General features: G+C 44.5%; 1 protein-coding gene across 3 annotated transcripts in view; it reads right to left on the minus strand.

Moving 5' to 3' along the window:
* LOC119431304 (phosphatidylinositol-3-phosphatase SAC1-like) overlaps positions 1-14058 on the minus strand; it is an 89256-nt gene that overhangs the window by 38554 nt on the left and 36644 nt on the right. For all 3 annotated transcript variants that reach the window (XM_037698779.2, XM_049670275.1, XM_037698809.1), the window contains exons 11-13: positions 11923-12002; positions 8212-8310; positions 7963-8101 (exon numbers count right to left, since the gene is read on the minus strand). In XM_037698779.2, the coding sequence (XP_037554707.1) occupies positions 7963-8101; positions 8212-8310; positions 11923-12002 (318 nt within the window). The remainder of the gene's footprint in view (positions 1-7962; positions 8102-8211; positions 8311-11922; positions 12003-14058) is intronic.

Genomic DNA, 14058 nt, shown 5'->3' on the forward strand with positions numbered 1-14058 from the left:
CATTGCCCTCTCAGCTTGTTTTTGTATGGTGAGGAAAAAGTTAACTTTAAGTGCTTTTTATGTTTCAGTTTCATTCTTATGAACATTAGCTGCAACATTAATATATTGTGATATAACTAATTATAGTTTAATCATTGAGCAATGATGAAACATCCATTTCACCTTTTGGCACAGGTCTTGGCGCTGGCAAAAAAAGCCAATTTGATAGAGCTACAAGCACTTTTGACGGAGTAGCAAATGTGCATCTATATAGATATGGTCTCCAGTTTAGCCGAAATAGTCAACAAATACAGCGGAGTAAACTCTATGGGCATCAGTGAAGCAAAAAAGCTTACCAACTTTTAAATACAACGCAATAAATGCAATACAATATTGTTCATCTTAACTCACTTGTACCATTTCAACTTGCAAAAAGCATTGCATGTTTAGTGCATTTTCAAGAGCCAAGAAGAAAAATTCTAATAATATCTCAAGTGCCCCCATCAATAACTATGCCGAACAATGTGCGACCTGACATTATTTGAGGGTTATTTTTGATCCGACATCCTCCTTGAGCGAGCTTCATGCCACGATAGTACGAGCAGTACTGAACTGCTCGTACTATCGTGCAGTACTAAATGGCACTAACAAGACCGCACAACAGCAGTAGATTGAACCACTACTGGAGAGATATACAAGAAAAGAGAGAAAGCAGCGAAGACAGGAGCAACAGTATTAGCTATGTTCGTGGCTACGATGGCTAGGTTGAATTCCAGGATAATGATGATAGCATGCTTTAGGTTTTGGTTTCACCTTTACTAGCAGTGTAGTGATAACAGAATGAGGTTTTGATTCTTATGCGTTCTTTGACAAAGGCTTGGCACAGCTGTTTCACCACTGCACTGCTTAAGAACTAGTTTTTAAATTAATAAAATTTTGGAGCTTTACGTGCCAAAACCACAATCTCATTATGAGACACACCGCAGTGTGGGCCTCGAGGCACACTATAGTGGGGGGACACCAGATTAATTTTGACCCCCTGGGGTTCTTTAACGTTCACCTAAATTTAAGTACCTGAGCGTTCTTGCATTTTGCCCGCATTGAAATGAGGCTGCCAGAACTACGATTGAACCCTTGAGCTTAGCAGCGCAATGCCATAGCCACTGGGCTACCATTTGGGTTGTGCGAAAACATAAGAATCCAAAGGGCTCAATCTTTTTTATTACAGGCCAAACTACACGTATGCGTGCCAGCATGCGTAAGTGTAGTTTGGCCCTAATTCCACAACCATACAAAGTAACAATGAAACCAGCGAAAGCATAGGGCAAGTTATTAATATTTACTAATTGAAATGTAGTAATAATAAGGTAAAGGGAAATGAAGGTGGACAAAAATATAACTGACACAGGTGGGAGTCAAACCCACATCTTCCGGATTATGTGTGCAGTGCTTTACCAATTACAGTCAACAACCTATTTTTCGGATTCCCTATTTTTCAGACATTCCCAATAATTCAGTCGCCTTCGCTGCACCGCCACGCAACCCATAGAGTCAATGTATAAGAACATCTGAAATTTCGGATGCAAAGAACATTTTCCGTACTTTTTGCCATGACCAAAGATCCGAAATTGTATTACTTGAACGCACCACCGCCTACATTTTAATCAACTTGCCGCCTCGAACTGGCACTCTCGCACGCAGATCCGCTGGCAGCCGCAGCCACCACCGCAGCCACCACCGCAGCAACGCTAGGCCTAGCTACTTCGACGTTCGCTACCAAGCTTCTTGCTGTTCGCTGCCGTGTTCTTCATTGCAACAATTCGCAGCTGTTAGCAATGGTGCTGACTCCGCCTTTGTAATCCTCGCTAATGGCTTCGAAGCTCGGAAAGCACGGCGCGTTGCACAATTCCGGTTCCCGTAAGTTAACTTCGCCTCAATACAGCAGTGTTACGCGGTGAAGCATACGAGGAGCGGGAAGGGGCAATTGACATGGGACACTGTACGTACCCCTTAATTTTACACGCGTGCCGGGCACCCACCATCTCCTATCACAATATGTGCACCGATACGCCTAATAAGTGTACTGGCAGGCCTTCAGAGCTATTTCGGACATGCCTGTGGCGATTTGAGCCCTTGCGGGCAGTAAAAGGCATGCATTCATTTTTTCAGACTGCCCAATTTTTTGGACGTTCTCGCGGGCCGGATGTTGACTGTGCACCACCTCAGCAGGTCTTCTCGCCCACTTTCTTTTGTGTTTTTGCAAATGTACAAGATCAGCCGTGTGAGTGTTAGCCAGCGCCGCTCACGGCCAAGGAGGCGGATGTGGAACATTCTTCGGACCACAGGCATCATGTCAGTTGCTAAAGCATAGCACGCGTAATGCAGGAAATGTGGGTTTGGCTCCCACTTGCAGCAAGTTATCTTTTTATGCACTTTCATTTCTCTTCACCTTACTATTTCTACATTTCAAATAACCATAACAATTAACTTCCGCTATGCTCTGGCTTCACTGTCGGTTACTTCATTTGGTAGCTTAATCATTGTTTTAAATGAAGGCAAAGCAGAAGCACTTGCTTAAAAAAACTATTTAGAATTTTAATGCGAATGAAATTCTTGACATTGTCAGACCAGTTTTCTTTCCATCTATTTAGTTATCCCACCAAAAATGTGGGCCAATCCCAAAGCACTGCTGTCAGTTAGGCGTGTTGCTAAGCAAACTTGGATAACATTTTTGTGCAAGCAGACAGTGACAAAAGAGGCGTAGACCTCACGATGCACTATAACAACTTATTTTCGGGAAATTCATGCACTTATACTCCATGCACAACCGTGCCACTCCTGGTCAAATTGTCATACTGCTCCTTTCAAAAAGGCTGCCTCTTTGTCAAGCAGGTCAATAGATGCAGCGCTAACACACGTTTCCCCATTCCACCTGATAACCTGTGCTTCTATCATTTCACACACGTCTTTTTCTCTGTGTCTGGCAAGAACAGCGCAATCGTGAAATAAAGGTGCTCATTGGCTTTCAACATAAATTGTTGAAGCTAGCACATTGTGGTGTCTACGTCTCCCTTTTGTCCCTGTCTGCTTGTGCAAAACTTTTATCCAATCCCGAAGATGGTGCGGTCTGAAAATGTGGGCTGTTCACGTGGGTAAGTGCCACTCTTCAATCAACCTCTTTGATGCCAACTTTGATCATTGTTTATGCGCCACTGGGTGTGTTCGGACTTCCCAGTGCTGCCGCCAGAAGCCGCAGCGTGTCCAGAGGGAAGTGAGAGAGAAGAACCTGGCTGCAGTACACGCCTCATACATGATGCACTTTGGCTATTCACATACTTGGACAGTCACCGTAGATAAGTTCTGCACAAAATTTTTATGTGAAAATGTAACTAAAAAAACTGCACCAAAAAAAAAAAAAGAAGCACAGCCAAAAATAACATGGATTTTTGTGAGAATACAGTAAAAGCTCGATGATACGATCACGGCTAATACGAATTTCCGGATGATACGAATTTTTATGTGGTCCCGGCTGAGCCCCAATACTTTGCAACATGCTAGAGAACGGTTGTTACGAATCGATTTCCGGCCTGCGTCGGTTGATACGAATAAACGCCGCCCCCACCGACGGCCGCGAAAGAGAACAGCGCGCAGTCACGCGCTTTCTCCCGTTCTCTTTTGGTGCGGAGGCGCGGACGCGGCGCCGGACAACGCGGACGCGGCGCCGGACAATGCGAACTCCTCTTCTGGGCGCAAATATTTTGAAGCGGTGGCGCTTTTGTACTTTTCCTCCTTTTCGGCGGCCGCCCATCGGACGGATTGGCTGCTGTGCTTCGGGCCGCGTTCTTTGTGTTTGCGCCATTTTACCTAGTCGCAGCGAGCTATGTCTACCGAGATAGGATTGTCTACCGAGATAGAAGGACATTAGAGACTTTTTCTTCAAGAAATAAATGCTTTTTACGTACATATGCCTGAGTGAGTTCACCTCTGACTCTTTAATTTAGCTACAGTCGAATCTCCTTAATTCGAACACGCTTATTTCGAACATACCGCGCACCGACAATGCTCTTAGCAGCGCGCCGAATCACGCGGCGGCGCCTCCGACCGGCATTGCTCCGACACCGCCGTAGAGCAAAAGCTCAGGAGAGACCCCTCAATGCCGCGCGCGAAGGAACGGGAAAAAAAAAAGAGAACCCGCGGCGGAAATTTCACCCTCTCTCAAATTGCAAGGTCGCCGTTTCTGCATCGCGCCGGAACAAGTGTGTACGTGCCGACTAGTGTGTTCTAGACAACCGTATTCTAGCACACACTAGTGCTGACGTCTCAGCCACGCGGATAAAATGGCAGTGAACCCTTCTCCTCTATGCTTCCTCTATTTTCTAGTCACATGTTGACCTTGCACGCTGCGGCAGCAGCGCAGAGGGAAGCAGCGGCGGAGGCGCAGTCGGGCCAACGAAACTGCCCACGCCCGCACACGCTCGCTTCCCGATAACGGCAGAAAAGGAAACTTCAGGGAGCGGCTAAAATAAGCTGGCGCCAGCACGGCGGCGGGCGCGCACGGAAATGTGCGCATGGAGTCGAAGGTGAGAAAGCTACGAGGGAGTTGAGAGGGAGGGAGGGAGGGCCAGGGGAGCCACAGAAGCGGCGGAGTTGACACGGCCGAATCCGCTTCCCTGCCGCCCTCCTCCCTCCTCCCTCACCTTCGACGGTCTCCGTGCGCACCCGTGTGCCGGCGCCGCCCGCTCCCTGAAGCTTCGTTTTCTGCCGTTATAAGCGACCGTTAGCCGGCCTGGGCAGTTTCGTGGCCCGCGCTTGCTATGCGCTTGCTCGCCGCGATATTTCACAACTCGCACCATTCGTGCATCGTGCTATGGTGCACGAATACTTCAAAAATACGTCCTTTTAATTCGAACAAATTTTCGGGCCCCTTCGAGTTCGAATTATCGAGATTCGACTGTACTTTTAATTGTTTCGATGATACGAATTTCGGCTAATGCGAATATTTTTCGTGACCCCGTGAGATTCGTATCATCGAGCTTTCACTGTAATAACTCAACTGATGCTCATGTGCTATGCAGGAAAGTTGGTATCTTATGAATGTGAAGTACAGGTATACATCCTTTAATCATGCAGAAAGCGTTTGTCATGATTTCTTGTATCAAGCTTTTAGTTTCTTTCTGCATTCTTTTAGGTTTCTGAAGCAATAACTGTCGTGGCAGGAAACACCCACTATCTTCCTCCTGCTCAATTAGTTAAGATGCTCAACCAGCTTCTCTCCGAAAATAACTAGCCTACCCACCCAACTAGAACTAGCACTAGAGCCTCTGTGGGCTGTATACTTTAATCATAACAAATAACAAGGACAACAGCATAGGCTGTGTTAAAGCAGTAAGATATCAAACTGATTTCATGAACACGGCAGCGCTACATGTAGTGGGGAAGCCACAAAGTAAAGGAATCACCATGTGTTCCTCTCCGAGCTTCTCCAGTCCTTTATTCACGTCGCGATTCCCACAGGGTCATAACATGACGTCACGAAAGCTGTTAATTCGTCCATTTACAAGGGATGTCAGTTCTGATTCTTCTCCTAGCATGCCTCTACACTGCAGTCACATGTCTCCTTGTCACTTCGCTTGCCTGTCATGTGCAATCAAATGACTTTAACCCATGTAGCAGGTTTTCCACTGCTTGTGTGGTGGCAACCGCGTGAAGCCAAAACGCATTGAGTACTAAGCGGAAGTTGCTTGTCTTTTCAAGCCAAAAGAATGCCAACTTTACATTCAGTACTGATGTAGTGCCCATGAGCCTCCTGGAGAAGTATGCAGCAAGAAGAGTGTGCCTGAGCAGATTGGCTGCAAACATGAGAGAATAATGCCTACTCCCCTACAAGCTCAGGGTGGTTTAGCCCTTTAATGATTAAAAAGGCTGTTCATTACAAAAAATATTGAATATTCGATTCACTTGTAGCACTATTCAACTCACACTTAGTTCAATCTCAAAATTTACTATTCCACACTCCTAATGAAGTAAAGCAGTGCAGCTATCAGGGGAGAAAATCATGCAAACCACATGCAGCAAAGAGGAGAGTGTGCCTGTGCAGATGGCTGCAAACATGAGAGGGAAATGCCTACTCCCTTACAAGCTCAGGGTGGTTTAGCCCTTTAATGGTTAAAAAGGTTGTTCATTACAAAAGATATTCAATAATAGATTCATTTGTAGCGCTATTCGACTCAGACTATAGTCTCAAAATTTACTATTCCACACCCCTAATGAAGTAAAGCAGTGCAGCTATCAGAGGAGAAAATCATGCAAACCAATAGACTTTGCCAAGCCTTCACCGCTTTTGTAATTTAAATAATGCACAGCCAAGTCGGCTAACGTACACATTTTGTGTTTGATTTGAAAAGTGCGAGAGGCACTGGAGGCCAATTTAGATTATGCCTTCAGTAGGAATTTTTTACTCTGAGACTCCTCAATGTACCAAAGATTGACAAAGCTGATAAAAAAGATAAACATGCAATCTTCCATTCATACAGGGCATGTGATTGCCTGTAGTGAAATTCTGAAGTCAATGTTTGGCAGCATCTTGAAAAACTATCGATCATTTGCCATGACACGGTATGGAAAGAGCAAAAACTGAAGATGCACGATAGTCAGTGCCTGCAAAACGAATGATGGTGACAACTAAAATGTTCCCTCTCCTGCACACTCAGTCGGCATAGCACAAGACAGATCGGTGTGAGAGACAAGTGTGCCTCTTCGTGATGCTAAATGTCAAACTTTTTCATGAATTCCTGCTCACGTGGAGGGGGAAATTATTAAAATGTGGGCCTGAGTCATTCCTGCAGTAGTAAAGCAAGCAACAAATCCCTGTCACCCAGCATCTTGACAGCCCATTATTGGCCTACTTGAAATCCTGAATATATTATTGCTGTAAACTTTCTGTGGTCCCAAAATTTCTACAATAAATTTTGTTTTAACAACCACCACACAAATACCCAGATAACTTGGGCTATGGTCTCTAAGAGCCACAGAAATGCAACTGGAGTTCTTGGCACCAGTGCGCATATTTGTGTTATCCTAGGCAACAATGCAAACTGCAAAGCCTGGCCTATGCTTTCTTGACACTATGTTTATCTATGCCAGCTATTTAAATGAAAATGCTGGAGCAATGAACCATGGCATGGGGTTGTTGGTTGTTACCGCGGTAATGGCAAGGTGACATCCTTTGCAGGATGATATGGTCCTTTTGAAATTAGGAATAAAGAACATAAAAGCCATAAACGCTGTTACTATATTGCCTATGCAAATAGCAAGCACCACTGACAAAACATTAAGTGGGCACCTGTTGCTTTAAAGGGGCACCACCTAGCCTCCCAAGTGGAAGCATGGTGAGCACCTAGTCATATGATGCCATAAATGCCTATGCTTACACCACACATGGCTAACTAAAAAAAAAAAAAAAAGCCAAGATACGCTATGTTACCAAAATACCCATCTTGTGATGGGAATTGTATCTAATGCCTAGCTATCTCAAGTGTAACAGAGGTGATTGCAAAGAGCTGCGCAGGTTTAGCCACAAGACCAACAGTGACACAGACTACCGAACCTAATGCTCCCGCAATGATGAGTGCTTGAAATAACTGCATAGCAAGTAGATAAAGGTGACACACCTATGCAAAGAACTTTTGCTCATCCACCTCCCCGCCCTTCTTTTTTAGTGTAATATCCGCTTAATTGCACTTTGCCAAAATTCACATTAATGAGGTTTTACTGTATCCCTGAAAAATAAGGCTTGGGAACACCACTACGACTTTGGTTAATAAATTCTTGTTCAGCAAGACTTTCTAAATGACTTGCCGTTTAATATAAAGACATTTTGCAGCATTACTAACCCAAGGCAACCAAATGAGAAACATGGCATTTAATGTACTGATCTCCTCATGATGCTGTATAAAAACAGTTGAATTCAAGGAACAGGCCTACCAGAAGCTGTTGCTCTAGGCTGCGCCTTGCAAGGAGTGACTGCACAACATTGGTCCGGTCCAAGCAGTCAATGCAATTTGTGCGAAACACCCCAGTTTGTAGACAGGGTACTGAGCTATCATAAAGCATCATGAAGTACCTGTAATGAAGCCATCAGTATGAGAGACAGTCTGCAGTAATTTTTGAATAATTGGGTAAAATACAGACAAAAATAAAATGCAAAAGAAAGAGGCAAAGTTAAAAGCTCACCCAAAAGCATCTTGGTCTTGAGCAATCCTATCCATTAGTATAGAGAGGCGATCCCATTGCATCCTCTTACATTCATGATGAAAGTCAAAGGCCTCATACCTGCCAGAGAAACAAGAATAAGTTCCAGTCATTTGGGTCAAAGTTCATTCTGAAGGCACTCATCACATTTCAGAAACGTCACACCAATTTTTTGTGTGATAAAAGACCTTGCAGTACAGCAAATTGGTACACAGTTATTGTGTACAAATAAGAGAATACATTTATAAACACTGAATCAAAAGAAAAGCACAAGTTTATTTGTATAATAGGCATCAGAAAAGAAAAAACAAAAATAAAAGAGAATCATAAGAGAACACGATTGTATAATGAAAAAAAAAAAAGACATTATGCTATATTAATCATGCGACAAATTTACTAACCTAGCCTAAATTCATGCAAAGCAAGAGATATTGAGTCATGAGGTTTGAAGTCAGGGGTCCTGAACCACCACTCAGGCTCGATGAAAAACATAGTCTGCGGATAGCACACACTGCTCTCAACATCTCAGCCAAATATTGCAGTCATGCGTTGAGCTCGCAAGTGGAGTGTGAAGTCATTTTTCTCTCAAACGATCACTTTTCAACAGAAGCCTGCTCCTCACTCTTTTCTGGACGCTTTATATCGTAATATACCAGATTCCCATACGTGGCTGCTATTGGCAAATAGGTGACATCAATCAAGGGTGTTTGGGTCAGTACGCGTCTTCCTACTGTTACTGTGCATATTGTGGGGATGCGCGACTCTCACGCGTCCTCTGATGTTGTTTTCCCCGCATAGCTCGCGTCTCCTGTAATCCGGCTTCTCCGTGTGGCTAAGCACCGGTGGCGGTCGTAGTGGTTGCGGTGCATTGTGAGAGATGGCGCGAGTGTCGCGATGCTAACGCCACCGAACGGCGGGGTGACTTGGGAGCAAAAGGTCGAAGGCGCTTCCTCTTCGGGTTGGGGTCGGTGAGCGATGCGGACGTCCCGCGCGTGCGCCGATCCACGCTTCGCGAGACCGTCTCGCATGGCTAGGAGCAGGGCACCGGTATGGACGAACACGGATCGTTCGAACATGCCACCGTTCGCGTGACCTGTACACGTGAACGACTAGGCGATGGTGTCATAGCATGGGGACGAACATGTTTGCTCGTTATCCGGTCGCGGTGAGTCGGACTTCCTTGATTTGTCGCACGCCCATGTGAATGTTCTATGCATAGTAATTCGGCTAGCGTGTATTAGTGTATGAAAGGTGCAATAAATGCTTTTTTGATTGTTTGCACTACTGTGTTTTGTTCCTTTGTCTCAAGAGCATGTATGAGACCCCACATCTGGCTGCCCAACGTGGACCTCTTGGGGCATCAGACGATAATTTTGACAGTTTTCCTTGGTTCGAGACAACCTTTGTTTGAACCGAAGCGTATTCCTAGCGTGGACATAGATCGCTAGCATCGGCGGCGTGCTTTCTTGAGCGAGGCGACGGTTGCTGTAGTGTTTGAACTTTTCAACATGCTAAGCCTTTTCACGGGTGTTTTGTTGAAGTACACTCGTCGGTACGAGAGCCACGTGGTCTGCATCCTGGGAGAGCGAGGCCTAGCGCCCGTGGAGCATTAGCAAGCCTGAAGCGAGTGAGTACGGAAGCCTCGTGGGTGGTCCGAATTTCTTATGTAAATAGCTTCTTCTATCTCTTTGACTTCGGAAGTCGCGGCTCGGGGAGCCGGGTGGCCGTGGGCCATGGGTGCCGCTACGGGCTGACTGGTATTGCGGCCTGGCACCGGGCGCTCCGACACTGTCTGGGATGGTGGGCACCGTCAACTCGGATGCTGTGTGCACCGAGCGGGGTAGGACCACCTCACAGAGCTAACGTCTCCTCGCAGCTGCCTGTTGTGCCCATTTTGGGTGATTTTTTTTTTTTGGATGCCGGTTGTTGTCAAAGTAGCGATGCATTAGGCCGAAGGCTTTACAAAGCCGCCTGTCGCACGTTGAAGGACACAACCTGGTGGACCGTGGTGTTGAGGTGTCGCACATTGCTTCCCTCATTAGTTTGCCTCGCACAAATTGAAATTACTCGTTTGACTCAAGAAAGTAAGCTTTGTTCACGTGAACTTAGCATCTGAAATGTTGCCCGAAATTTTGCTAGCCGAATGGAACATTGTACCTCGAACGACTAGGCGATGGTGTCATAGCATGGGGCGAACATATTCGCTCGCTATCTGGTCTGCTATGTGAATGTTCTATGCATAGTAATTCGGCTAGCGTGTATTAGTGTATGAAAGGTGCAATAAATGCCCTTTTGATTGTTTGCACTACTGTGTTGTCGTTCCTTTGTCTCAAGAGCACGTATGAGACCCCCACAATATTTATTGATGAAGTTCACTAAATTGGCTGAAGTAAGCGAAAATCTGCTTTCGAATTTCGGTAATAATTACGTACTTCCGGAATAAGCCGACTATCATCTGCTCACGCTCGGCCGTGGCCGCCCATGTAGAAATTAACCTATGGCCACCCTGCTTATCGGGTGTCATATCTGTCACGTCTCGCTAATTTCGACTAGTTTTAGACACTCAAAACTTAAGGTCAGACCACAAGCACGCTTGCCAGCATGCACACCCTCCTGGCCATGCCTTGTTAGAAGCCTTATTGATAGCGCTTCAAAAATGCATAAGTTGGATGTGGGTACAATCCGTCGGCCAAGCTGGTGAAGGACAAAGCTGGTCCGCACCACGTAGCACGGTCAGACTGGAGCACATGAGCATGAGCACGCACTCAAGCCCCGTCGTGCACAAAGCAAATGCTGCGCATACGCACTACAGTTGCATGTAGCTGCGATCTGCTATGCAGCGTAGATGCCACGACCGCTGCGGGGTACCGCAACGAGTCCACTGGCTTATGTTTGGTGCACCGTAGGCGCCAAAATTGGTAGTAGTGGTATCTACATTAATATCGAAAATCAAACTTGAACTGCGCGCCACGGTGACATTCAGTAGGCGGATCGTTGTGGGCACGCCCCACTCCTTGGAAGCCTTCACAGTGCAAGCCATTCAAGAAGGAGCAGAAGCACCTTGAAAGGCGTGTTTGATTGCCAATAACTCTGCTTTTGCTGAATGCATTAAAGTACTTTTTGTGGCAAAGTATTTCTGAAACAGCCTATTTTAACTTCAAATGCATTTCTCAACGTTTGATAAGAAGCGGTTCAGTGCCCATTTGAAGTCTCAAAGCAACACTGCAGCTATGAGATACGCTGTAGTTGAGGACTATGGGTTAGTTTTAATCAGCAGGGGTTCTTTAACATGCACTAAATCTGCGTATACCAGCACATCTGCCTCCCATCTCCGTTGGAACATGGCTACCACGGCCAAGCATTGAATACACAAGCTCGTGCTTGCCACAGCAACCAAACCACCATGGCACGTAAAAGCAAGATGTAAAAGTGAGCTAATAATCATTATGTAAATGTGTTTGAAATTGACTGCAACTTGCAATGTTAAATTGTCCAAGTTTGAAGTGCCATGAATCAGATTTACATAATACAAAGATACATAGCCATAACACACAAACGTTCAAATCAAAATCTCTCAGCTTGAATTAGTTCATAATATTTCCACGTCACTGCACATATGTTTACAGAAACCTGAAAAGAGTTATGCTCAAGGCAGAAAACAACAAGTGGTGGAGGTTATTTTTCTAGACCCACCTGATTTTGGGATTGTTGGCAAGGTTCACAACTTCTTGTAGCTGCCTTCCTAATGTCTTCTCAGGGCCCTTCTGATCAATCTACACAAATGAAAGCATAAAAAAATTCTACATTCCTGGTACACTAGCTAGAACAGCTTAACCCTTTCCCTACCGAGGACGAGCCAGGATAGTCATAGAAATTTGTATTGCTCCTACAGAGAACAAGCTGGGATCGTCCATACTAAAACCTGCAAATACAAATTCGGCTTTATCGCGCATAAGTTAGTTCAGGCATAAGTTATAACGGAGTTTGTCAAAGTGATAATACTGCTCTATTTTAGAGCAATGAAAACATCTTCTCAGCTACCTGAGAGTTTTAAAGCACTGCACTGAAGCCTTTATTAGTACTGTGGGTAAACAAACTTACAGTATATATATATTTTTTTATATTTTTTTAGCTCTGCTCTGAAATAAAGGTATTAAATATATTATTTGGCTGTTTCTTTGCATAAATGCTTGTTTGATCCAATAAAGAGAATTGGTATACTTGGGAAGTTTTTGCAAATAGTATTTGGTAGCAAAATGGTTATTAAAAGAATGACACAAAGTAGACATAACTTAAATTGAGGCAAAGAACAAGGGCAGTCTTTCATGCGATGCTGCTGTACCAACCAGCACCACAAAATACCAGCGATGCCTAGGAAAATCTGACATCAGTAAAAACTAAATACTAAATAAAGCTCTGACATTGTAATGTTACTAGGAGGATTACACATGCACATCGAAATCCACTTAAATGACGTAACACTGAAAATATAGTATCACATATTACGTACAACAGTCAGTTTTTGAACTCTTTCAGGGCTAAAAATAAAGCAAGAACTTTCAAAATATATGCAATTGTTCTGTTTGTGGACATCCTTCATACACCTCTAGTAAGCACATGTTGAAATTTTCATACAAAACTGTTTCATTAACCACAATCATTCGTTACCTAGATTCGATTTCACAGTCACCCTTGCCATTTAAGTTTCTAACAGCTCTCATTCACGCTACAGGCTTGACAATGGTCGTCGCTCGTCTCTAAAGATAAAATTAAGATAACGGTTTATTCCACTGACCATTGTTTTGTGTGAAAAACAAACTGTAGCCAATGTTTGTACCATCAATGATGGCTGGCACAGTGGTGATCTGGCTGAAAAGGCAGAAATATCACTTGAATCCATTTTTTTGCCAAAAGGAAAATTTTGCCGTTGTGCGGGGTAGAGTTTCTGTAGTGCCAGAAAACTGCCATTTGCTGACAGCCAGCATCCGGAAAACGGTGGACAGCAAGGCATCACACCCGTAGTACTTATACGATTACTACGTAATTAAATCCATTTATCTATTTATTCATTATAATTTTCATTTATCGTTTTTGTGATCACCTCCAGCTTCCAATTATCAAACACTACAGACAGTGGTATGTGCCAAGTTCCGTCATATTGCAACATATTGCGGCCCTAATTTTGGATAAAATGGACTTTGGATATACTGGACCTTTTTCAGTCGATTATTATGGTCCGTTAAAACGAGCATGGACAGTATAAGCAAGTCTGCTCGTATTCTTTATTACCATCTCACATGGGTGCACACAACAAAAGTTTTCTTCAACAGCCGTTAGACAGCATTAACTGAACAGCTGGAGGATGCTCCAGAGCCATGGCTGCACTTGGCTATGCCTCTCTGCTTGCGACGGCAATTAACAAAAACACGATACAGACATACAGTAAGCTAAGCTCGCTACCACTTTTCACATTATTTGTCTTCAAAGATCAAGCAAAGGGTAAGGGGAAAGGTCCTAAAATGTGCACCCAGGTCGTAAATGCGCACCTATGCACCCATAAAATTTTTTTTCTGCTACAGTAACCTTGCGGGCTTTTCCAGGTCCACTTCCTGTTGCTGCGCTTCCTGAAGAAGGTATTCATTATTCAGAGCCTATTCCTTTCCGCGAATTCTACCAACATCTCTCCTCTAGTGTTCCTAGTATCGATGCCGTAGTTGCCAATTGCTCGCTCACCAGCCTGCTTTTTCCCCACTTTTGCATTGAAGTCGCCTATGACTGCAGTATACTGAGTTTGTACCTTATTGCTAATTCAACATCTTCATAAAACTG

Source organism: Dermacentor silvarum, chromosome 1, assembly GCF_013339745.2.
Source record: "Dermacentor silvarum isolate Dsil-2018 chromosome 1, BIME_Dsil_1.4, whole genome shotgun sequence".
NCBI lineage: Eukaryota > Metazoa > Arthropoda > Arachnida > Ixodida > Ixodidae > Dermacentor > Dermacentor silvarum.